The 26,371-nt window shown below is 48.5% G+C and overlaps 1 protein-coding gene across 11 annotated transcripts; it reads right to left on the bottom strand.

Moving 5' to 3' along the window:
• Positions 1–8,309: 8,309 nt before the first annotated feature.
• Positions 8,310–24,578, bottom strand: LOC109770869 (uncharacterized WD repeat-containing protein C2A9.03). Of its 11 annotated transcripts, none has more exons than XM_045231962.1 (11): positions 24,349–24,578; positions 24,060–24,237; positions 23,787–23,954; positions 12,245–12,331; positions 11,688–11,831; positions 9,854–9,988; positions 9,654–9,758; positions 9,474–9,565; positions 9,286–9,391; positions 9,109–9,195; positions 8,310–9,018 (listed from the first exon to the last, which is right to left on the bottom strand). In XM_045231962.1, exons 2-11 carry the CDS (start codon positions 24,198–24,200, stop codon positions 8,605–8,607), a joined length of 1,479 nt encoding a protein of 492 aa, XP_045087897.1. In that variant the 5' UTR covers positions 24,201–24,237; positions 24,349–24,578; the 3' UTR covers positions 8,310–8,604. The 11 variants fall into 11 exon arrangements, with proteins under 11 accessions (XP_045087897.1, XP_045087898.1, XP_045087896.1 ...); XM_045231963.1 differs by having other exon boundaries at positions 24,433–24,568; XM_045231961.2 differs by having other exon boundaries at positions 24,337–24,551.
• Positions 24,579–26,371: the final 1,793 nt, after the last annotated feature.

Genomic DNA, 26,371 nt, shown 5'->3' with positions numbered 1-26,371 from the left:
TGTCTTACATGCGGAAAGGGAAGATTCGGAAAGGAGAGAGTTCACCTTAGGTCCAATGGCGTATGCTTGAGGTCTCAACATGTGGGCACTTGGGGCTTGGGGAGTTGTCGCAATGTACATGGGGATGATCGTAGGATGCTCCGCCTCAAATCCTCTACACGACAACGCCTCTTTAGAGTAAGCTCGCGCTCAAGAACATCGATACCGTCAAAACCAAGCTACTTTCGCGCAAGCATAAGAACGGCAACGCCTATGCCAACAAGAAGAGGAAGAGCGAGCGCGCCAACACCAAGATGCACAAGATGCCGAGGCACAACGCCAAGAACAACAACTACATGAAGCTCAAGCACTTGAGGCGCAACGTGCCCTCCGAGATTCAAGTCGAGCCATAGCCACGCGCAACCGACAAGCTCGTGAGCAACAAGAAGCGCTTCGCGATGAAGTTCAAGAGAAGATTTATCAATCACGTGTGCATCGTCAAGTTCCTCAAGCTCCTCGTCAAGCTCGACAAGCTTCCCCACAAGCTCGACAAGACCCTCAAGTTCAACACGAGCATGAAAACAATGGAAATCATCCAAGACAAGAGCAACATGAGGACGACAACCCTCCTCGCCAAGAGCAACATGAGTTTGCCAATCCTCAACGACATGGGCGTCATCATCCCCGACCCCAACACAATGAAGAACAACGCTACGGCAAGCTCAAGTTCACCGGAAGCAATGACCCCGAAGAGTACATATCATGGGCATTGAAAGTCGACAAGATCTTTCGCTTGCACAACTATGAGGAAGAGAAGAAGATCGCGATGGCATCCCTTGAGTTCCAAGACTATGTCCTCATATGGTGGGAACAAGTCATCGAGCGCCGAGAAGCAAGAGGTGAACCACCCATCACCACTTGGGATCAAATGAAGGATGTCATGAGAGCACGTTTCGTGCCAAACTACTACAACCGCGACCTCTTCAAGAAACTCCAACTCCTCAATCAAGGAACAAAGACCGTTGAAGAGTACTACAAGGAAATGGAGATTGCCATGAGACGAGCCAATGTCACGGAATATGATGAGCAAACTATGGCACGTTTCTTGCGTGGACTCAATCATCCTATCAAGAAGATCGCCGACTTCCAACCATACTCGAACCTCATCGAGCTAGTGCACCAAGCTACCAAGGCGGAACGTCAAGTGCAAGATGACTTCAAGTATGCCAAGTTCTCATCCAAGTCCTATGGTTTCTCCAACTCTCAAGCTTTAACGACTACAACACCTTCTACCTCAACCAAGCCATCCACGAGCAACGGCGAGAAGTCAAGTTACAAGAAAACTTTGACAACCTCAAGTCGTCCTCCTACTACAAGCAACTTCAAGCCGAGAGCTTCATCATCATCTACCCCAACCGATGAGACCATCAAGACAAGTTCCTTCAAATGCTTCACATGCGGCGGCCAAGGCCACAAGTTCTTCGAGTGTACAAACAAGCGCACCATGATCTTCAACAACGATGGTACATATGACTCCATGAGTGAGGGAGAAATGGACGCCCTTGAGCAAGTGGCCATGCACCGGCAAGTGAACGACGATGAAGATGATCAAGTCTTTTGTGACGAAGATCCGAGCCCCGCTTTCGTTGTCTCCAAGGTCTTGACACTTCAACATCAACAAGAAGAAGACCAAAGATGCCATATCTTCCACACCAGGGCCGGCATCAATGGAAGGTCCGTCAAGGTCATCATCGATGGAGGGAGTTGCCATAACTTAGCAAGTGAAGAACTATGCTCCAAGCTCCAATTGGTCAAGATGAAGCACCCACAACCCTACAAGGTTCAATGGCTAAGCGACTCCGGCACTATCCAAGTCGAGCATAGGGTACAAGTTTCATTCAAGATCAGAGCTTACGAAGACACTTTGGAGTGTGATGTCGTTCCGATGTCATCGTTTTGCCACCTCCTTCTTGGACTGGCCATGGAAATTTGACCGAGGCGTCATCCACAACGGGCGTACAAATCACTATAGCTTCAAGATGAAAGGAAAGGAGTACGTGCTACGACCTATGTCTCCAAGCCAAGTGATCGCCGACAAGCAAGCCACCCATCATGGAGAGAATAGTGAGAGAGCGAACCACCAAAAGCCCAAATTGAGTGCCTCCACGATGAGCGACAAGAAAAACTTAGTCCTATTTGCCACCAAACGTGAGATGAGAGAAGTGTGTGAGAACCCATCAAGTGTTATGCACTATGTCCTCTTGTGCAAGGACGAGGCACCAAAAACTAACACCTCTCACAATCTACCTCTAGTGTTATCTTCTCTTTTGCAGGAATTCCAAGACGTTTTCCCCGACGAGCTACCTCCGGGTCTACCTCCACTACGAGGCATTGAGCACCGAATCGACCTCATCCCCGGAGCACCCCTTCCTAACAAGGCTCCCTACCGCGTTAACCCCGAGGAAACTAAGGAGATCCAACGGCAAGTACACATCTCATCGACAACGGCCATGTACGAGAAAGTTTGAGCCCTTGTGCCGTACCGGTAATCCTAGTTCCCAAGAAAGATGGTACATTTCGCATGTGTTCCGATTGTCGTCCTATAAATGCTATTACCGTGTGTTATCGTTACCCCATTCCATGCCTAGATGATACTCTAGATGAACTTAGCGGAGCCGTCATTTTCTCTAAAATTGACCTTAAAAGTGGCTACTATCAAATAAGAATCCAAGAAGGTGATGAATGGAAAACCTTATTTAAGAACAAGTTTGGCTTATATGAATGGCTTGTTATGCCAATGGGTTTATCCGAAGCACCCGGTACCTTCATGCGACTCATGCATTTTGTTTTTCGACCCTATATTGGTGTATTTGTTGTGGTCTACTTTGATGATATCCTTGTGTTTAGCAAATCTCTCAAAGATCATGTCTCCCATCTTAGAACCGTGTTGCAAACCCTTAGGAAAGAACGCCTTTATGCTAATATGGACAAATGCCTTTTTGGTGTTGATAAGCTTGTTTTCTTGGGTTTTGTTGTGTCTTCTAAGGATGTTCATGTTGATGAATCTAAGATCAATGCTATTAAAACTTGGCCCCAACAAACCAACTTGCAACAAGTGCCTAGTTTTTCTTGGTTTAGCCGGTTTCTATCGTAGATTTGTGAAGGATTTTAGCACAATTGCTTCACCTTTGCATGCTTTGAGTAAGAAAAATGCGCCTTTTGTTTGGGGACCATCCCAAGATACCTCATTGAATGAGCTTAAGAATTTGCTTACACATGCTCCCGTGCTTGCTTTGCCCAATTTTGACAAACCTTTTGAAGTTCATTACGATGCTAGTGGTAATGGCATAGGAGGTGTGTTAATGCAAGAGAAGCGCCCAATTGCTTACTTTAGTGAGAAACTTTCCGGAGCGCCACTCAATTACCCCATCTATGACAAAGAGCTATATGCTTTAGTGCGAGTTTTGCGTGAATGGGAACATTATCTTCTACCTCATGAATTTGTCATTCATACTGATCATGAAACGCTTAAGTACCTTAAAGGTCAAACTAAGTTGAACAAACGTCATGCTAAGTGGAGTGAATTCATTGAGTCATTTCCTTATGTCATCAAGTATATCAAAGGCAAGGAAAATGTTGTGGCGGATGCGCTTTCCCGTATATGCATGCTTGTTACTCAACTTGAATTGAATGTCATTGGCTTTGAGCACATAAAAGACTTGTGTGCGCATGATCCTACTTTTGCTATTCCTTATGCCAAGTGTTTGACGCATCCATCTTGGGAACGCTATTGCATCAAAGATGATTATCTTATGAGAGTTAACAAACTTTGCATCCCCGAGTCTTCTCTTCGTTTGTTACTTTTGCAAGAAAGCCATCGAGGAGGACTAATGGGACACTTTGGACGCAACAAGACATATGCTACGCTCTCCAAGAACTATTTTTGGCCCAAGATGTTCTGCGACGTCTCACGCTTCACCAACCGATGTTCCACATGTCGCAAAGCTAAGTCCAAAGCTCAATCTCATGGTCTATATACACCCCTTCCAATTCCATACCACCCATGGGAAGATATTAGCATGGATTTTGTGCTTGGTTTGCCTAGGACTAGAAACGGAAAGGATTCTGTGTTTGTTGTTGTCGACCGATTCTCTAAAATGGCACATTTCATTCCTTGCAAACAAGATAGACGATGCTTCACATGTTGCCAATCTTTTTTGTAGAGAAATCTCGCGCCTACATGGAGTGCAAAAGACGATTGTCTCGGACCGCGACGTCAAGTTCTTGAGTTACTTTTGGAAGACCTTATGCGCCAAGCTCGAAATCAAGCTACTATTCTCCACGGCATACCATCCACAAACCGACGGCCAAACGGAAGTGACGAACCGAACGCTCTCCACTCTACTACGCGTGTTAATCAAGAGGAACATCAAGGAGTGGGAAGAGTGCCTACCCATCGCCGAGTACGCCTACAACCGCGCAAGACATTCGACTACCGGCAAGTCCCCCTTCGAGGTCGTCTACGGTTTCAACCCATTGTCCCCATTGGACATTCTTCCTCTACCACTACAAGAGCGCATAAACATGGACGCGAGTGCCCGAGTGAACTATCTCAAGAAGATGCATGAAGATACAAGGCACACAATCGAGCGCCAAGTACAACGACTCGCGACCAAGCTCAACGTCAACAAGCAACCCATGATATTCAACATTGGAGATCCTGTGTGGCTACACCTTCGCAAGGAACGCTTCCCGAACGAACGCAAGTCCAAACTTCTACCACGAGCCGATGGACCCTTCAAGGTGCTAGCACGCTACAACAACGACGCTTACAAGATCGACCTCCCGCGAGACAAGTACAACGTGAGCGACATCTTCAACGTCAAGGATCTTTTGCCCTACCATGGTGATGAAGATTTCGATCCGAGGTCGGCTCTTTCCCAAGGGAGGGGAGATGATGCGGAGCATCCCAAGGTCATCCCCATGGACCTACCTACGTCTCCCATGACACCTCTTGGACCAATCACAAGAGCCCGAGCAAAGGCTATCGAAGATAAGGTGAACTCGCTCCTTTCCGAACTACCACTTTCTATACATGGGACATGGCTACTACCTCAAGCGGAAACACTATGTGTGCTCAGGTACTTGGAGGAGAGCCACGGAACATCTACATCCAACGGACAAGACGGCGAGGACACCAAGTGCGAAGGACAAGAAGAAGAGTTGCCACGGAAGCTACAGCCACCGGACGACCGATCGGGACCGGACGTCCGTCACCTGAAGCCCAACCTGCCCAAGTCCCGGCCAACGCAAGCTACAGCGAGCGGACGACCGGCCACACCCCCCAGCCAGCGGACGACCGACCAGGACCGGACATCCGGCGCCACCACAACCGAGCCAAAATTAGCGAAAGTTCGAGGCCACCGGATGTCCGGCGCCACCTTCACAGAACGGAAATAGCGGAAGTCCGGCAACCACGAACGTCCGGAAGCCCACGAGCCACCGGACGACCGGTCCCCAGCGGACGTTCGATACTTGTCTGCGTACAGTTTCGGGCCCGAGGCCCATGTATCCCTTTCCCACTTACCCCCTTCGTGGACCTAGACTATATATACTCCTCCCCCTCCTCCTAGTTAGGGTCAGCGTTGTGATAGCTCATATGTGAGATAGAGCCTCGCTAATCCATCCGGATCTGCTCCTCCGAGAGAGACCGTCACTTCTTCGGAGAAGATCCACTTGGATTCAAGACCCCTTACGGGAAGACCTTCAAGACCTCCTCACGGAGAAGAACCGATTATCCTATGTATCGTCCTTTGTTGGATTCGGATCGTGTATCTCTTTGTGTTTCGAGGATCTAGCACATGTGTGACCGTATCTTGTTGGTTTGAGTGATTCTCTCGTGTTTCCCCTTGTGTTTCCCCGCGTTTTCTCCTCGTGTTCTTCGTAGGATCCATTCCAATCGTGAAAGATTGGGCCACTAGGGTTCTAATCTACATCATGACGGCTCGACAGACCCTTTGGTTTGGATCGAGGACTATATTCTTGTGGTTCACATGGCAAACAACAATGATTTACACGCCATAAAATACCTGGTGCTAAAATTGAAGGGCTCAACTCACACTGGTTGCACACTCTGCCACCTGGGTCGGTCAACTAATGGGCCGCACTCGAGGTTGAGTTCATGGCAAATTTCTAAGGCACCTAAGTTAAAAGCCCATGGATATCGACGATCTGGCCCTTGTAGTACAGAAGTCGGGCGAGCCCATACGCAAGTTTTGGGCTCATTTCCTTAAAAAGAAGAATGCAATCGTCAATTGTAACAATGTTGAAGCCCTCGCGGCATTCAGGAATAATATCAACAGCGAGTGGCTTTCTAGGACTTCGGTCATTATAAGCCGAGGACCATGGCCAAACTCAGGGTCATGATGACCAAATTATGCGCCAGAGAGGACAATTGGCTTGCCAAGAACAAGGGGCAGAATGGAGCCCCTGGCCCATCCGAGGTACACGACGGGAACGAAAAGCCACGACGCAACCGAAAGAACAAGCATCGCAACAGAAGTGACAGCGACAATGAGGACGACAAGGTCAACGTAGCGTTTAGCAACTAGCACCATGCCGGCGGGACAAAGAAGAAACACTTCCAGGGAGAAGGGGTAGCAACTCTGAGCTGGAGAAAATCCTGGATCAGCCATGTGCCATACACCTAGGTACAACAGACAAGCCTGCCACCCACACAAATCGGAATTGCTAGGTCATCAAGCAAGCCTCGCGAGCTGAAATGGCAACCCAGGAAGAAAGTCAACCCTATAATCGTGATAAAGAAGACGGGCAGCAGCCTTGACCACGCAACGGTGGCCAGAAAAATTCCCTCCAAAGTGAAGGATGTCACATGATTTATGCATCCCACTTCACCAAAAGGGAATAGAATTGCACGCTCCGCAAAGTGTACGTCGTGGAGCCCGAGGAACTGAAGTATAACCCGTGGTCGAAAATTCCAATCACGTTCGATCGTCGGAGCCCCCAACAAATGACGAGGACCATAATGGATGGCGGCAGTAATCTCAACCTTATTTACACCAAGAATGAAAAAGATGAAGTTTGACTCATCCCGCATCCAGCCTGGTGAGACCAGATTTAAGGGCATCATCCTAGGCACGGAGGCCCAATGCACCCAATGCACAATCATCCCAGGCACGGAGGCCCAATGTACCCAATGCACAGGGAGGGTCACACTTTATGTGGTGTTCAAAACTCCCGACAACTATCGTATCGAGACTTTGAGCTTCAACATAGTCCCTTTCCGGAGTGGTTATCATGCACTGCTCAAACAAACTGCGTTTGCATCGTTTCACGCTGTGACACATTACACATACATGAAATCAAAGATGCCAGGCCCAAAAGGCGTCATTACTATCTATGACGATGCAGAATGACTGCTTCGCATCGAGAAGCAAACTTTGGCTTTCACCGCAGAGGCCCTGGCTGCCAAGGATCTATCCGGAAGCAAGGTCGAAACAGAGAACATCAGCCCCATGAAGCGTTTCAAGTCAACTCCATTCAATTCCCGTAGCAATATCGGCGAGCCTCAAGTTCATCCCGAGGACCTGTCTGTGATAACCTCGCTGGGAACCGATCTGGACCCCAAATAGGAAACGTGTTCCGCAAGTTCCTCCACGAGATTTCGGATACCTCTACCCGACATGTATATGATATGCCAGGAATCCCAAAGTAAAGCAGACGTTACGCCATGTATTTGATATGCCAGGAATCCCAAAGGAATTAGTGGAGCACACCTTTAGCATTACTACCGGCTTGGGGGCGGTAAAGCAAACGTTACGCCAGACCTCAGGACCTAAGCATCATGCTGGGACGAAAGAACCAACCACTATGGATACATACTTCCTCAAAAGACATTTCTTATCAAAATACATTTCAAGTGATGTGGATTTTAATTGTTTTTCGGATGTTAGTGGTTATGAAATTTGACATGTATTATGTCTTAACAAGAAAAAAACTAAAGGGCAATGGCAACGCATAAACATTCAACTATGATTTCTGTATTCATTTGATTTATATACTCCCTCCGTTCCTAAATATTTGTCTTTCTAGAGATTTCAACAAGTGACTACATACGAAGCAAAATGAGTGAATCTACACTTTAAAATATGTCTATATACGTATGTGGTAGTCCATTTGAAATCTCTAAAAAGACAAATATTTAGAAACGGAGGGAGTATTTTCAAGAACTCAGTTGGTCAGCATTAGAGACGTGTGTAGCACATGCACGCTTACTAGTCCCGTTCAAAAAGAAAAAAGCATAGTACAGATAAAGCCCCAACTATGTACATTGATTTGATAAAATGGAATGCAAGACTACACATTAACTATCACAATCCCCGTCGGTTCCTAGACAGCAACAAGACAGAACAGAAATTTATACAGCTCCAGCTCATTTATCTGGAGTGAGCTTAAGGTGCGGCAGCAAATCACTAATCACGTTGCCCCAATGAGTTCCTCACCGGTTGCCTTGACTAAAACCATGCAGTTTTTGCAGCACAGTCAAACGATCAATCAGTCGCGAATAAAGGAACTGCAAAAGCAAACTGTGCTAACCAAAAGGCATCACCACAGGCAGTTCAAGTAATGATGCTGGTGCCTCCTCTTGAACTCCATGAGGCCTCCATATGTTTGGTCTGCTACGCCAATATAGAAGGCCTCTGTGTCTGGGCTGAATGACAAACCAGCTATTTCACCAAAAAAGTCAATCTCATGAGATTTGCCATAATCGGCAAAACAATCATAGATGTGAACGAAATCTATAGGCTCTGCTGTTGCCAAAAAGCGGCCATCTGAAGAGAATTTGATGCAACGTATTGAGCCTAGCCTTCCACCAAGGACAGCCAAGGATTGTGATAGGTTTCTAATGTCCCACAGCCGACATGTTGTGTCTTGACTCCCGGTAGCCAATATATTGCCATCTGGGTGCCACGCAGATGAGAATGAGTAATCCAAATGGCCTCTAACTTTACCAATCGGCTAAAGCAAAGCGGAAAATGTTACTTGGTTAGTGTTAACCAGAAACATAAATCGCTTCAAAATTTGAGGAAAATATGCACATGCACTTACCTTCCCACACTTGGGATCCACTACCAAGCCATCCTCGTGATCACCAAGGACAGCAAAAAGTGTTCCATCAGGGTTAACCGAAACACTCTGTTTGAAAACAAGATATTAGCAAATAAACAAGACAACAGTCCGGAATAAACATGTCTGAGCTCTCGGTGAAAAACACAAGGTACTTACATTCACAGACCATGGGAAAACATAGTGATTAAGTAGGTCAAAATACTTGGTATCAAAAATTCTGACAGAGCAGTCATTATTAGCAACCACCAACCGTCTTGATCCACTGAAAATATACATTTTTTAAGAATATTGTTAACAACAACTTGAAAGTATTGTATATCAACTCTGAAAGCACCAAATCTTACTTGGGATCCTGGTATATCTCTAAAGAGTTGGTTATAGCATTCTCATCATCTGTAACTCTCGTGCTGAAAACTATCCCATCATCCTCCAGACGCTAATAAAAACCAAAGCAAATTATCAGGTCAGAATTGTTACTTGTCAGACTATTGCAGAGTAGAAGGCTCTACTTGCCATCAACATACCTTGCATATAAGCTCTCCATGGAAACCACCAACTACCAATAAATCATTATCTACAGCCATAGTTGTGAACTGGACCATTGAGACAGATTGTGAACCATGCCCTCTCTGTTAAGCAACAACAAAATGCTGATGGATGTTGTAGTCCAAACAGAAGATGAAGCGGAAACAAACAATGTTAAGACGTGTCATGAAGTATAAACCTGTTTTGGTATAATGCAATCATCACCATTGATTAGCTCAGTGCTTATCTGGTTTAGTGATGACCAGTGTGTCATTGATTGATTGTGTACTGTATAAACATCATGCTTGGTTGTTGCCCAGACCAAATTCCTCAACTGCAACTTGAATGTCAGAATCAAAACTACTTCGTTTATTTATTAGTGCCACCTAAGACATAAAGTTTAACCATGCAATGTAGAGAATGAAATTGCACAGTATACTTACAAGAGAAACTATGACTACTTATGGGTGACAATTTAGCATTTAGGAGGCCAATATAGCTAATAAAGTGGAAAGTAGTGCGGAATTGGTATATGCAACAATCAGCAGTTCATCGGGCAATGTTTTTTTCCAAGAACAAGCAACACCTCCAGAAAAAACTCCCTAGCCTTCCCTTAGCCTCCTCGCCCCCCCTCCAGAAAAAACGCGGACATAGTTTGGTGACGGTCTTGAAGAGCCATGGAGGAAGCTCAAGGGAGAGCATATGGTAAATCGTAATCGCGCTCAGCACTGATTTTATCAGGGACAGCCTGCCTGTAGTGTATACCGTAGAAGTTCTCCACGTCGACCATCTCCTGGCGATACTGTCAACCAACGACTGAAGGTCACCTCTTGTTAGCGCCACCAGTATCAAAGGTAAGCCCAAGTATGTACAAGGAAATTGGGTCGATTGGCAGGGGAGGGAACAGCAAGCACGTCCAGGTTCAAGCCATCACAGCAGATTGGCGAAATCGCACACTTCTGTAAGTTGGCCTTAAGCCCAGAGGTGTCGCCAAATAAGGCCACTCTCCTTGATTGCAATCAGCTCGCTCTCCTTAGGTTTGAGGAATATCACGGCGTCTGTCCACATAGAGAGAAACATGATGCCGCGCGCCCCATCTGTCAAGTGGCTCAAAAAACCCAGCCGCCTCAGTCTTGTCCACCATTGCATTCAGCACATCCATAATCAGAAGGAACAGGAGGGCGGAGAGGGGGTCTCCCTGCCTCAGGCCCCGAGCATGCCAAATACGGTCACCCAGTTTTCCACTGATAAGTACTCTAGAGCTCGCAATGATAGGGAAGGGAGTGATGTGGTAAGGTGAACAAGTATGTGTCATTGGGTTGTTTTGAAGATGGTTTGTCAGGGGTGGTTGCCGAAAGAGATAATTTCTAGCCTGGGCAACCTGTAAGCATAGTGTAAATTTTGAGAATCGCAAACAGATCTTTGATTCACCCATGTAACTGCACCCCACAAAATCGTTGCCTGGGAAATGTGCGGGTTGGTTTCTCGCCTGGTGCAGTCATTGCTACTTTCAGGTAGTGCACCCCCGAGCCTGGCAGCAGCTGCCCGGGTCGTTGGGTGCTGGCTGTGCCCCTTCTGCGCGATACACGGTATGGTGTTAATACTCGCCTCCTGAATACGCTATTTTCGGCTGTTCTCCACTGCAGCAGTTAATAAGCCCGGCATGGATATAAATGGCTAGACGTGTGGCCAATGCTACCACATGGAGGTACGACCCATAACGCCACGCCCCTCCATTTCAAAATACTTTGCATATTAGTTTTGTCTTAAGTCAAAAATTGTAAAGCTTGACCAAATTTATATTAAAAAAATATCAACATCTATAATACAAAATAAATACAATATGAAATACATTGCATAATGAATCTAATGGTATTGATTTGCTATTGTGAATGTTGATATTTTTTCTATAAACTTGATCAAACTTCACAATGTTCAACTCAAGACAAAACTAATATGCGCAAGTATTTTGAAACGATAGTGGTACTGTTCTACTATGATAAATCGTTGAATGGTTATTAAGAATTACTCACTTTTCCATCCTGGTTCAGCTTTGATTGCATATTGTTGATGTAACCATACAAGGAATAAAACACGGCTCCAAATGAATCACTTGTGCGAGACCCTGATTTTTCAGTGCGGCGGAGCGCGTCAACTCCCCCTAGTTGAAGTAGATGCTTCAACAATTTTGAGCAGCAAGGTGAAATTGTTCCTCCACAATAATGTGCTAGAACAACTATGAAATAGCCCTTCTTGCTGAATTCATATTAAAAATACTAATCCATGGGGGTTCACTTCGCTCTAGGATTTCAAACAAAAATATACTATACATGATGGTATTCAGAATAATCTTCTAGATTATAGCTTGTGATTTAGTTCCTTCTACATTGTATAACTTCTTTTCCGCCAATTGACCAAATCATACTCTATCTCCACAAGCAAGACATTGTGAAGAAGTTTCTCATTCATGGACATGAACAAGTTCTATTGGACAACATGATCCAATCAGTTCAAAAAGACCATCCTTAGCTGTATTTAAACTCCATATATTCTACTGTAAGTTTGAAATGACAATAGATTAGGTTCAAACCTGAAAATGCACAATTGACAGTCGCGCACGCCTCGTGTTGTACTGAAAATCGTAGTAAGGGCCGTCCCTCTCAACTTGTTTGCAATCCTGCAAGATGAAATATAAAGAAAAGCATATTCCAAACTGGTCAGCAACCAAGTATACGACATACATCTCTTAATATTTGCTTCTACTGTGGACTTTTAATCATAAAGACTAGACTTTGACCATAATAATAATGTTAATCAGTAGTGACACGATGAACATAATTTCTAGAAAAGTAGCACTGATACAATCGTGTTCTAATGAGTACAAACAATAGATCATAACAGAAGCCCTACAACTAACAGAAGCAATATGGACATCTGTATATCTCACCAAACCACTAAGCGCGCACGTGCAACATAAATAGGAACCCGGATGGTACAGTTATACATCCACTCCCCCAACCAAGATAATCTGACTTCCCACATATTATAATACTAACCAAGATTGCTTCCCACATATTTCCCACAAGATAATGTGATTTCCCACATATTTCATTTCAAATATTTGCTTCTACTGTGAACTTTCTATCATAAAGCTGATCCATTTATTACAACCAAGATAATCTGACTTCCCACATATTTACAATACTAACAGAAGCAATCGTAGCAAGTGCTGAATCTCTCACTCTTAACAACCACGTTTCTAGTCTTGTAAACCTGGGTCTGAAAATTTCATCCCCAATTCCATCAGAATTACAGTAGTTGTTTCTACATGAAGTTACATCTCATTATGATTACAGCTTAAGTAACACTACTAAGATTCTACACTTACCAAGAAACAAAGTGTCGGCGTACGACAATCTATGGGACCATGACAGCCCCTTTCCCAGGTTCGATGAAGAGGGACGCAGCACAGAAAGAGCAGCACCAACCACACACAGCACACAAGAATTTTACCCAGGTTCGGGCTGCAGTGATGCGTAAAACCCTACTCCTGCTTTGGTGGATTAAGTGTTATGAGCCCTGTATTACAGAGAGCGCAACCTTGCCGGCAAGGTGCTCGGGGGTGCTGCTAGCTACTGCAAATGGACAGGGTCTCGACCTTTGTAAAGGTTGCCATGGGCCTCTTTTTATAGCTCAAGGGGTCACCAATAATGGCAAAATGGTAATTACATGCTGACGATAGCTACACTGCTAACATACGTAACACTAACGGTGTGGGACAAAGGCAATTAATGATCTGCTAGGTGTCTTGATATGCTGGATGCCGGGAAGGAGGTCCTGTTCCACCTGTTCCGTCGGCCCAGCTACCTTTTGTTACCATGACACGTGCAAGAACGGGTGTCGATGAAGGTAAACTACAAGCGGTGGGTCGCCACGCAGCCCGACAGCTTCTACCTACCCGCCTGTGCGCCCGCCATCTATCAACAGATTCCTGACAAGCAGGTGCAAGTGGAGCGGTGGCAGGGAGCTTGGCTTGCCGGCTCTGTCTTTGCCGGCAACGTGGGATGCTTGTTCCTAGGAAGGCCTGCTTCCCGGTGATCCTGGTCTTGACCTTGAGGTGATTCCAGTACTTCTCGATGACCTGCCTCGAGGCCTTCTTCACGGTATTTATTCACCATGTCTTGAGTGTCTTGTGGTGGACTCCTCCTCGGCCATGCCCTTCCCGGCACGGAGGCTGCAACTTGCCGGTGCATGGTCATGGGGTGAACACCTGCTGTTCACTACACCGACAAGAGCCCCCGGGCCTGGGCCGGACACGCGTGCACAACGCTTGTCTAGGCTAGGCCCATCAACATGCACCGGCATACGGGTGGCGAAGGGTAACTCCCACCCACTACTTTTGACCGCGCATTGATGATGGCGCATCTTCGCATTGAATGCATGATAGTGAGGGAAACAAAACGAGACGGTAGTAGAGTCGTGCACCTAAAAAGAAGGTGCGCCACGCCGCACGGCGAAGGGCCAGCCCCCGCGCCTTCCCTATAAAAGGATAACTGCAGGGGCGATGCTCGATTCACACTCCGTTCCATCCTTCCCAATTGATGGGGCCGTCGTCTTCCTCGCGCCGCCACGCCTCTCCGCGTCGTTTCGCCCTCACTTTCCACCAAAGCTCTCGCCAATTGCCATGGCTCCAAAGACAAGAGTCAGCAAAGAGGCAGAGAAATCAAGGAAAGAGGCAGAGGGGTCGAAGAAGGCCGCCGTGCTGGCACAAATGCGAAGGGAGAATGCCTGCTTCCCTCCGGCGCTGGAGGTCGCCGAGCTCACGTACAGGTACTCTTTCCTGTGGTCGGTGAAGACGAAGGACCACGACGCCGTTGAAGTGCTGCCCGCAAGAAGCCCTGCCAGTGCAGATAAGTTCGCGTTCTTCGCCCCGTTCCTCTACCGTGGACTGGTCCCCCCTTTCTCAGAGTTCTTTGATGAGCTGATGCGGACATTTGGGTTCTAGCTTCAGGAATCCGAATGTCGTCACCTGTATGTCAGCTTTTGCCCATCTCTGCGAGAATTTCGTGGGCGTGGTACCAAATGTTCCCCTGTTCCATCACTTCTACTCGCCGTGAATAGAGGCGACGCCATCTCCGGCAGCATGACATGGATTTTGAGGTCCGCACGGAAGGACGAGTATCTTGAGGGGACCTAGCACAAGAAAATGGCCAGAATGGAGAGCAGATTGGTGTTGGATCAAGATGAAGGACTTCCCAGAGTACTGCATCACCGCCACTAAAAAGCTCAAAAGGGACCCTCGCTGGTTAGACATGGGCCCTCGAGATGACAATTTTGGTCTTGTTCTGGACCGGATAGAGGATCTCCATGCTGCCGGCTTGACTCTTGGGATGGTAGGTGCCAATTTCCTCAGGCGCCGGATAGCTCCATTGCAGAGGATGAGCCGGCTAGCCTGGGAATACAAGAATGTCGGCGAGACAATGCGGCTTCGTCCCGATCTGGCCAACAACTGACGGTGCTGGAGCACGACTACGTCATCCGCAAGATCTTCAATAAGGGCTGCACCCACAAGTTGCCGGATGCTTCCCTTGTGTAATAATGCTGCCAGGGACTCCATCTTGGCAATGACGCCGGAATGCAATGCCCAAGGTATTGTCTCCAACTAGGTGAGGCCTGAGAGCGTCATCGAAGAAAAGTGGCATGATGAGCTGGTGGAGATCCCTGAGACGGAGGAGAAAGATCTGGTCCATCCCACCAAAGAGCATGAGCTAGAGTGGATTGCCAGGAGGGTAGAAGCCGCATGAGGCGTCGAGTCTTCTCAGGCGGCAGGCGGTGACTTCGAAGAAGAAGAAGAAGAAGAAGAAGAAGAGGCAGAGGAGCCCCCTACTCCTCGGCTCCCAGTAAGGCTGTCGCAGCGCTCAAAACTTCACGGAAGCCTGTTCCGAAGAAGCAGCGGCGCACCGAACCGGCTGAAGATGAACTTGTCGGCACAAAGGCTGGAGCAGGGGCTTCCCGGCAATAGGCTCCGCCGCCAACGAAGAGAACAGAGGCCTCCCGGCCACAGGTTCCGCCGACAGCGAAGCGTGTCCGGGTGCCTTCTCCTCCGGCAAAAACTTCATGTTCTGGGAACCAAGCGCACTGGGACATCTGCACCCTTAACGAGGAGGAAGAGGAGTAAACCACCATCCCTTCTTCTACTCTTTAATTTTTTTTTGACGGCTTGCTCTGTCTTGGCCTTGCAGGGACGAGGCATCCCTGATCCACAGGTCCGGAAAGAGAGCAAGGACCACCGAAGTGAGCGAGCCGGCAACAGGCACTGGACAGAGCTCGACTCCTCCAGGGGCTGTTGGAAACAACCCGTGCGGAGAGGAGACCGGCCAGACCCTGCCGACAAGCACCACCGAAGGCGTCCCAAAGACCGACACCGGCAAGGGGGCGAAGAGCGACCGCCAAGAAGCAGAGGCACGTGAAGCGGATTCCCAGGGCGTGCCTTCAACAACCGTTCCTCCGGGAGGCAGCTCGCCAGGAAGGACCATTAACGAAGAGGTTCTTGGGAGTCCTTCCCGGCAGAAAGCTTCAGAAGATACTGTCCGCGTCGAGGACGTGCCAGCACCCAGCAACGAACCTTGCCGGAGACCAAGCGACAGCGACTGAAGTTGCTGGAGGGGGAACGCCACCCCCTCGACTGACCCGTACATTTAAGCATCTCCTTATGCAAGTGCCTCTCCGTTCTTGCCAGCATTGTTTTTCTTTGTTGTAACTTATTGATATGGAGTTGAATTTTCTTCTTCTGTCTTCTACTTCGCAGAGCCGACCCCTCCGAAAGAGAGGGCAACCCCTGATGCCGCGAAGGAGGCCGCGAAGGTTGCCGTGGATGCAGCCAGGGAGGCTACCGGCAGTACCTCCGCTCCGGAAACGGCAAGCGTAGGCGCAGATGTGGAGATGGGAGCTGCTGACGACCTTTTGCCGCACCTGAAGCCCCTCCAGCAGGCGGGTTTCTAAGGCTTTCGAGTCCGCGAAGGGGCGCAGATGCTCCCGGCACGTCTGGTGCCAGGGAGCACGCACTTGAGGGTGTGGACGATGAGCTTATCATCCCTCCAACCATGACCGCCGAGGAGCGCAATGCTGATGACGATGCCGCCGACCTTCTCTTCTTGAAGTCCATGGAGAATGGCTTCAAGGAGACGCAGTAACGCTACAGTAGGCGCTGGGAAAAACTTCAACATCGTGCTAACTATGTTGAGATGGCAGAGCAAGAGCTCCTCCAGAGGGCTGATGAGGCGCAAGTCTGGTATGCCGAGAAGCTTCAAGACATCAAGAGCCGTGAGGCCCAACTTGCTGCCGCCAAGGAATCCTTCATCTTGGAAAAGGCAGCGGCTGAGATGGCCCAGGCCGAGGCCACCAGGAAAGCTGCAATAGCTGACAGCGAGCTGACCCAGCGCAAGGTTAACCTCGACGCTCATGAAGAGGAACTTGCCGAGGAGGAGAAGTTGGCTGCCATTCTTCGCATCAAAGACGAAGAGATCCAAGCCCTGCTGGCCAAACGAACCGAAGAGCTCGAACAGAAGCATGAGGAAGCCCACCGAGGCCAGGCTGTGGAACATGCTGGGAAGATCAAGGAGGCCCTTGACGCTGCTCGTATTGCCGGCATCGCGAAGGCCAACTTGGAGTCTCCAAGTGAAGCAGCTCGAGGGGGAGTTTGTCGCCAAGGACAAAGACATTGTTGCTCTCAAGGATTTAGCACAGAAGGCCACTGATGCGTTGATAGAGCCCTGCGCCTCTCTGGCTTCAAAGGACAGTGAACTCTAAACTCTCGCCGGCGCCAAATCTAACCTGCAAGGCAAGCTTTCCTATCTGCAAAGTATCCTTGAGCGCGTCAACACCAAGACCCAAACTTTGATGGCTAGCTTGGATGAGGCAAGACGTCTTCAGAAGGCGGCAGGGCAGAAGTTAGCCCAGGAAGAGAAATCCATTGCTGATTAGACCACACGTCTTGTCGGCATCGCCCAATGCGTCAGCACACAGACGACGACAATGGGGTTGCAGGCCTTGGATCTTAGCATGGACGCCAGCCAGCCCAGGAAAACAACTTTACATCTTTTCCTTGAAGGGTTTCTCACCGAACTGGACGCCTATCATAGCAATCGAGCGAAGTCTTTTGCCACTAAAGCAAAGACCCTTGTGCGCAATGTGATCCTGAGGATGTTCACCAAAGTCCTGTATTATAACCCTGATGCTGATCTGCGGCATGTCTTCAAGAAGGTCCCTCAGAGCGCCGAACTGGAGGTGGCCCCGCAAGCTGCAACTCCGATTGCCAACAAGGTCGCTGACAAGTGCGACCGGATAGAACTAAAGCCTTTTTCTGCATGCCTGCTCCTGTCATGGCACATGTAAAGAAACAATTTTTCTTTAATAAGGCCAGTCTCGTTGTATGCATGACATGTCTCTCTTTCTTTAAATGAACATCTGCTTCCTTTCTTGAGTAATATTGCCCTTGTATGTTTCTTATACCCTACGCTTGCCGGAAAGCCTCCCGGTGCACATGCTCTAGCCGGCATCGCTTGAGGAAACGCGTCCTTAGCAACTTGCCGGGAACGCCGCCTACCAGGAAGATTAACCTTCCAAAGACTTGTGCAGCTAGCTGCCAATGCTGCTGAGCAGACTCGAAACAGCAAGGAGCGCCATCAATCCCGATAAGGCTCCTTCGTGTGCAGGTTTATGTACAAGGACGAAAACTGTTCAAGGAAGAAAGCGAAAACATCAAGAAAACTTAATTGTTTCAAAGTTTTGCAACTTAGCTTTCTTTGTTGTTCATCCTGCATAGTGGGCGGCCAATGGTTTCATGAACATCATTGGTGTACCCACACCTCTGCTTCCCCCGGGAAACTTGCACACGAAGGGGCTCTTCTGTCTTTAAGAAAGAAAGAAGACAAGGCCGGCTAGGATGCTGACGGGATGTTAGCCATAGCCTTGCAAGGATTATATTCACAATACAACATTACACGTAACATACATAAGAGAAATGTACATACACAAGGGTTGTGAAACACTTAACTTTTTACTTCGCACGGGACCTGTGCCCGGCTTTTTAATAAAGGATTACATGCCACAGAGGCCAACTTGTACAAAAGTGGTTGTCGGGAAGCCGCACCTCTCCGGGCGTGCTGCATTCTGCGACGCGCTTCCTGGAGGTCTTGCCAGCATCAGTCGCGCACTGCTCCTTGCTTTGCTTCCCGGAAATTTTGTCGGCAAGAGCTAGCGAATTGCCGGCAAATGCTGCAACTGCTTCCCGGTATAGCTTACCAACGCAGATCACTGCATCGTTGTCAGAATGGATCATAATCACCTCCATGGGCCCTGTCATCTTCAATGTGTTGCAAGCATAATGAGATGCTGCCATGAACTTGGCCAAGGCAGGATGACCCAGAATGCCTTGCAGGGCAGTGGCAGCTTGACAACGTCAAAGACGATCTTCTCGGTTCGGTAGTTGATTGGATCACCAAATATGACTGGCAAAGTGATCTGCCCGTTCGGCTTGGTCCTTCCCGGGTTCACTCCTTGAAATGTTCCTGTTTCTTGGAGGTCCTCATCCGGGATTTGCAACTTCTTAATCACCGAAGGGGAGATCAAGTTGAGACCGGCACCGCCATCTACCGGCATCTTTGTTACCTTGATGTTGCGGATTGTTGGTGATACCAACAATGGCAAGCTACCAACACCAGTAGTGCGATCTGGGTGGTCTTCGGCATCAAAGATGATGGACGTGTGCGACCACTGCTTCTGGGCATCTATTGTCGGCTCTGCAGCATTTATCTCCCGGGCCCATTGCTTGAGCTACCGGTGAGATGAGTGCAAAGATGCCCCTCCATCAATGCAGGCACAATCAACTACATTCTGGAACCCTTGATCAGAGTCATCCTCATCTTCATCTTCATCTTCATCTTCTTCATCATCTTTCTTGTCCCGGCCACGAGCGGGCCTCTCCTTCTGCTTACAGGCCTTCCCGCGGCAGCCTCCACGGACGCCCCGGTTTTTCTTTCTGGCACCAGCAGCACCATCTTGGGCCTTCTTCTCCTTGTCGCGCTTTTCGTATTCCTGCTTTTGCTTCTCGGCAAGGAATTCTACTTGGCGGCAATTGTTGAGGTCATGGCCAGCTGTGCGGTGGATCTTGCAGTAAGGACCGTCAGGTTTTTTCTTCGGCGGCAACTTGACCAGACGTGCAGACGGCAATTTGCTTGCCAGTATCACTTGTCTTGGACTTCTTGCCGACAGTGCCTTCAACTGCCAACACAGCCTTGCGCTTGTGTTTCCGGGGGCCCTTCCTGCTGGTTTCCTTCGGAGTGGAAACCTCGTCGTCATCAGTCAACGATGACGGCATCCTCAGGAATTCGCCTCCCTTCTTCAGCCCGTGCACATTTGTATGCAAGAAGGTACAAATCGGCACCGGTTTTCACCTGTCGGATGTTCATCTTCTCGCGCATCTTGCGATTGCGCACGTTGTTGTGGAAGGCAGCGAAGAGCATACACCATGGGATATCTCATTGTATATCCCTTGTGACTCAGACATCACCAAAGCAAAAAGATAAGGGCTCAAAGCTGACCCTTGGTGCACTCCTATTTTAATCGGGAAGTCATTAGTGTCAGATATCACTTGTTCGAAAACTTGTCGCAACATTATAGTACATGTCCTTGAATGAGGGTAATGTACTTTGTTGGAACTTTGTGTTTCTCCAAGGCCCACATGACATTCCACAGTATCTTATCGTAGGCCTTCTCCAAGTCAATGAACACCATATGCAGGTCCCTTTTCTGCTCCTTGTATCTCTCCATAAGTTGTCGTACCAAGAAAATGGCTTCCATAGTCGACCCCCGAGGCACGAAGCCAAACTGATTTTTTATCACACTTGTCATTCTTCCTAAGTGGTGCTCAATGACTCTCTCCCGTAGCTTCATTGTATAGCTTGTCGGCTTAATTCCACGATAATAGTACAACTTTGAACATCCCCCTTGTTCTTGAAGATTGGTACTAATATAATCCACCTCCATTCTTCCAGCATTTTGTTTGCCCGAAAAATGAGCTTGGAAAACTTAGTTAGCCATACTATCGCTATGTCTCCAAGGCCTCTCCACAACTCAATGGGGATACAATCAAGGCCCATTGTCTTGCCTCCTTTCATCCTTCTAAAGCCTCCCTAACCTAGACTCCTGGATTTGTCGCATAAAACGCCAGCTGGTATCATCAAAGGAGTCGTCCAGCTCAATGGTAGAGCTCGATGGAGTATATAGGATGATATGCAGCTAATAACTTGGTCGAATTTGAATTGTTCATGATCTCAGAGGTGATGCATATGTAATGCACTTTCTTGTGTTCAGATACTCCATGCGGATCGGTTTAAAGGCTAGAGAAAAAATTGGGGATAGACAAGTATAAAGGGCCAGCGATCCCTCCGTGCACCTTGTCCGCCGTTAATTCCTCGTATGCATTGCGATGTGGCTGTTCCTTGGGAGTCCAATTGGCGCACCATTAATATCAGCTCATAATCATCCAAATTAGCAAACATGTGCACAAAACAAAGCTTGCATGTCCCTTTACCTTTCCCAGCCAACGCATGCTCGAGTACAAGTGATAAGATCTGGGGCGGACCTACGTACCGGTGTCCTGTAACACCAGGTAATTTTTGTGATTACGTGTATATAAGTAGCTCCGGTAGTCATGTGACACCGGTAAAAAGTATCGATGGACACCGGCTAAACCACGAACAAGACGGAGCGCGGGCGCAAACCCATCTAATCTGACGGCCCATGTGGTCAAGTAATACGTGATCAATTTGATTGATTGAATGCCCCTAAAAAAAATCTGAATGAACGACGTGTTGTGGGCCTGTTGCCTACTGGTTTCTCCCCTCCTCTACCTGATTCCTCCAAGGCCATAGCCTCGCCTTCTTCCTGTTCGGCGACCCGCCACACACCTCGCGGCATGCTGGTGCTGCTATAGATCGCTGGAGAAACATTAAGGCAAAGGCAACTCGCTCATCCCTTCATGCATCTATTCCATCTAATTATTGCCGTCCAATTGGATAATTGTGAGTTTCTAATTTTTGGAGTAATTCACATTTGTTTGAGAATTGTATTTCTATGATCTCAATTATTATAGCGGTTAACATCTATTTGCAAATTAGATTACTGTGATTTTTTGTTTTGGAGTGATTTTATAATTTTAACAATTATCTTTGTTTTCATAGTCTGGAGTCTTTTATGCTCTACTACTATTATTATTCTACAGTATATAATCAATTAGTATCTCAAATTAAACGATTTATTTTACCCACTTGGTAAGCATTTCATTGTTGAACATTTTTAACTATTGAGTTTTAATTTTTATGCATGGCAATATAACATTACTTGATATCCATGCATATGTGATAGTACTAAACTGGGACACCAGGACATTTTTGTCCTAGGTCCGCCCCTGGATAAGATTGGGCACGCACCATTACTCCGGACCGATGGAGTTAATTAAAGAAAGAGAGGAGAGCAGGCCTGGTATGCGCATGTGGGCAAGAAGAAAGCGCAGGGAGGTGATGGATTAGTTAGAGAGAGGGGACAACAGGCACGGGTGCTAGCGCACGTGCTAGAGGAAACATCCTGAGGAAGAGAAGCCGAAGGTTAGCACATTAAACGGACATGGAGACGAGAGATTTTAACCTGGCCATGATGCTGCCTTGGTTACCCCTATTTTTTGGATGGCCCTGTAAACCGGTGCAGAGGCGGTACTATTTAATGTCAGTTGAGCTGCTATGCTAGTATGGGCTGATCACTGTACCCAAAGTCACCAAAATTATAAAGGTGAAGTACAGGTATTGCAATTGTCCCAATTAGATGTCTAACATATAGTTTAATCCAATTAATTATGCTCTGAAGTTCTACATATCAATTGGTACATGAACAGTACAAGTTCATCTCGACCCTGCAGCTAATCCATGAGCATCAACCCTCATATATTACCATACTTTCATCTAGCACGTTGGTTTGCAGCTAAATCAGCATGTAAAACTCCCACATAAAAAACATGTGGCCATGCATATTGATGTCTCCACAATACCCAAAGTGGCCATTTCAGTAGAATAATCTGTCCTTGTGCCCAGTGGCGGAGCTACAAAAGAAAAGTTGGGCGGGCCAGAGAATACAAATGTTTTCAAATTCTGAACCATGTATATATTGAAGCTACCAAAGTATACCAAACAGTGCTACCAAATTGGCAGTAAACTATAATTGAGTGCACTGTTAGACAGTAAACAACAACACTACTTTTGTTGTGAACTTGTAAACTGTAAAAGTGACATCTGTTGTGAACTTGTGAAGTGTAAAGAACTGATCTTCAGTGGATTAATTATGCTTATTGGGGTCGAATTTAGGGGATTTAGGGGGTGATTTAACAAACAATGGCCTATGTTGAATTTAGGGGAATAAAATTGAGAATCATTCAAATCGATTTACCTTGCAGGGATTCCATCAGTAGTGATTTTGATGAATTCAGAGAAGAAGCTGGCTTTTTTTTTAGAATCATTCTGATGGATTGAGAGAAAAAGCTAGCTAGTTGGGTGCCTGGGTCGCATGGGTCGGCTGAATAGATGTGTGCCGGTTGGCTGTCCGTCCGTGGGACACTGATGTGTGCGGTGCTCCGGTGGCCGGCGGCTGATGTGTGCTTCCTACTGCGCTATGAGGTGGCTGTCACGGTCGAACCCTGAGCCTGCATCGCTGTGAATCGTATGCGTACGAGTCTGCTGTGTGCCTTCTCTGTATGCTGTCCGTCAGCGCTGTGGGCTGCAGTAGTATATAATTTGTTTTTTGCTCCATACCTGGGCGGGCCACGGCCCAATCGGCCTTGCCGAAGCTCCGCCAGTGCTTGTGCCACTGTCTGGTTATCTCGTAGTTCATGTGCATGCGGATGCAACCTTCCATTCCATCCATTGGTGAATGTGCCAATAAGTGAATGTGAATCGGATACCCTAAGAGTTGGAATTCTAAACACTTTCATGGTCCATCAGGGAGCTCAATATTGTTTGCCTCTGCGCTGCAGTGAACGGGGAAATGAAAAGAGCATAACACGCGTGACTGACCAAGAGCGGTACCTGCAAAGCATCCTCCCGGGCATAACTGAGGTTCTGATAGTTCTTGTAGCCCTTCATCTTCATCTCCCGGTACTGATCCCTCGGGAACAGCATCTTTTCCCACGGAATCCCCTGCACGTCCTTCCCGTTCACTACGTCCTCCACGGACACGTCCGGCATCAAGTTGTCCTGCAAAACAAAAGAGAAAAAGTTACAAGTTTTGTAAGGCAGATGGATCGAAAGGGCAACGGGGAGCAACCAAATATCGAAAGGGTCAGCCGTAGGCGGGCGTACCTGGTCATAGTTGACGAGGTTGGCGAGGAGCTCATTCTGGTTGACCTCGCCGAAGGGATTGTTCTCCCCCTGATCCTCTATGAGCTCCTGGATGCTCTGGAGGATGAACTCTAGGTTATCCTCCAGCTCGAATTCGTCCATCTTATTCCACGCTCCAATCCAGCCAAAAATAATCACACTGCACGACAGGAAAAAAATCAACAATCTTGCCCCAAAGAATCCAACTCAGAGTCGGGCCACAAACTCGGGGCAGGGGGGCAGACGACCCAAGAATCACCCGAATCAATACCAATCTCTCCAAGAAGTCGCCTCGATTAGTCGGATTTAGAGGTGGCGGAGCAGAAAAGCGTGGGGGATTGGGGAATTTGTTTACCCTTTGTGGGGTGCGAATGCGAACTAAAAAGAGGACGCTCGAATGGAAGGCGGCGAGACGACGCAGGCGGGCTGGACAGCAGAACGGGAGCAAGCCCGAACGACCGTAGCGCGTGACGTGCTAAGGCCAACTCCACCGCCCGACCCGGGATAAAACGGACAAACGAGACGGCCCAGCGCGCGACCCCGTTTTATTTTTTTTTTCGTTTTCTGTCCGTTCGACCCCATTCGCGATTCAAACTTGAGCTGGCTTTGGGGTAAAAGCGGACACGAAACGGACGTCTCTGTGGGGTCCTCGTCCGCTGCATGTCCGCCGGCCCCATGTGTCAGCCCCACATCTCTCTCCTCCTTTTCTCTCTCCGCCCGTGACGAGAGCACCAACAGCATCCCGTCGTGGATGAGCGTGGCGAGGCGTGGCCGGCGGCGAGGCGAGCGCGGCGAGGCGGGGAGGCGGGGCGAGCGCGAGGCCGGCGGCGAGGCGAGCGCGGCGAGGCGGGGCGGGGCGAGGCGAGGCGGGCGGACGGGCGGGCGCGGCGAGGCGGGGAGGGCCAGCGGAAGAGCAGGCGCGCGCGGGGGCGCAGCGGCGAGCGGGCGCGGGCCAGGCGTGCGGGCGCGGCCTCAGGAGGGGCCGGGCGAGCGCGCGGGCCGGGCGCCGCGGCAAGCGCGGGGGGCGGCGTGCGCGGGTGCGGGGTGCGGCTGCGGGCGGCGTGCCCAGGGAGGAGCCGGGCGAGCGCGCGCGGGCCGGGCGCCGCGGCGAGCGCAGGAGACGGCGTGCGCGGGTGCGGGGCGCGGCTGCGGGCGGCGTGCGCGGGCGCGGAGCGCGACTGCCGGCGACCATGACGCGGGCGCGGCTGCATGCCGCCATGGCGCGGGCGCGCACGCAGGGGGCGGCGGGCGCCGAGGCGCCGCTGCGAGCTGGTGCGGCGGGACAACCACGGCGGGGCGCGGCGGCGAGCTGGCGCTGCGGCGCGGGGCGGCGAGCGCAGGGAGGAGCGCGGGCGGTGAGGCGGCCACGGGCGCGGCAAGGCGGGCAACGGGGCGCGGGCGGCGAGCGCAGGGAGAAGCGCGGCGAGCGGCGTCGGCTTTTGGCGCGGCCAACGCATGCGGACGCAGCGGACATCTTGAGGTTGGGCGCAGCGGTGGGCGTCTAGAACACCAGCCGGACACGCATATTCGTTTTTGTCCCATTGCCACATCAAACAGACGAAATCCGGACAAAACGGACGTCCGTTTGGGGTCGTGCGGTGGAGTTGGCCTAACTACCCATTACGAGTACTGTTAATTGCCGCATACACATTTGTTTTTACCCCATAAACCCCCAAAAGTTTGGATTTTAAGCATATCGTCTCGAATGTTTTTTCATGGCAATTTTAATTGACACAAGGTGGTAACTTTAGTTGTTAAAATATGGCAATTTTGTTTAAGTTTGTTTTTTGTCAGAAAATTACCATGTTTGCCAACCTTGCTTGAACTAAAGTTGTCATAAAAAACGTTCGGGTTGCCATGCTTAAAATCCGAACATTCGGATTTATTATTTTCGTATTTTCCTTTCTTAAACATAGTACAAAAGTATAAAGAAAGTTTTGATTTAACTGGAATTTTGATAAGATTTAATTTGATTTGGATATGCAAGGAAAGAAAAGTAAAGTTAAATTTAGTTGTGATTTCTTAAACATTTTATTTAATTTAATTGAGTTAATGCAAGACATGATTTTGAGAAAGTATCGAGTTGGTTTAGATTATTCCAAATAAGTCTAGTTTATGTCGGTTTAAATTGTGTGCGGCATCCGTTGAGAGTATACACAATCGACAGAAAACCAAGAAGGAGGGAGCCGTAGGGAGGAAAAACCCGAGGAAGGAGGCGATGGAATCAACTCACCTTTAACACTATTTACATTTAGTCGTTCAACATTGATCTCACCCACCATGTTTGGATAACA

This window comes from Aegilops tauschii, chromosome 7 (assembly GCF_002575655.3).
Source record: "Aegilops tauschii subsp. strangulata cultivar AL8/78 chromosome 7, Aet v6.0, whole genome shotgun sequence".
Taxonomy (NCBI): Eukaryota; Viridiplantae; Streptophyta; class Magnoliopsida; order Poales; family Poaceae; genus Aegilops; species Aegilops tauschii.
Note: the sequence above shows the minus strand (reverse complement) of the source record. Positions and strands in the feature narration are given on the sequence as shown.

What these genes read in the sequence shown, in the direction of transcription:
- LOC109770869 (XM_045231962.1), bottom strand. Translation starts at nt 24,200, where the DNA reads ATGGACGAATTCGAGCTGGAGGATAACCTAGAGTTCATCCTCCAGAGC. An exon ending in ATTGCATTATACCAAAACAG is followed by an intron (nt 9,759 to 9,853) that starts GTTTATACTTCA and finishes GTTGCTTAACAG; the next exon opens with AGAGGGCATGGTTCACAATC. An exon ending in GAGATATACCAGGATCCCAA is followed by an intron (nt 9,392 to 9,473) that starts GTAAGATTTGGT and finishes GTATATTTTCAG; the next exon opens with TGGATCAAGACGGTTGGTGG.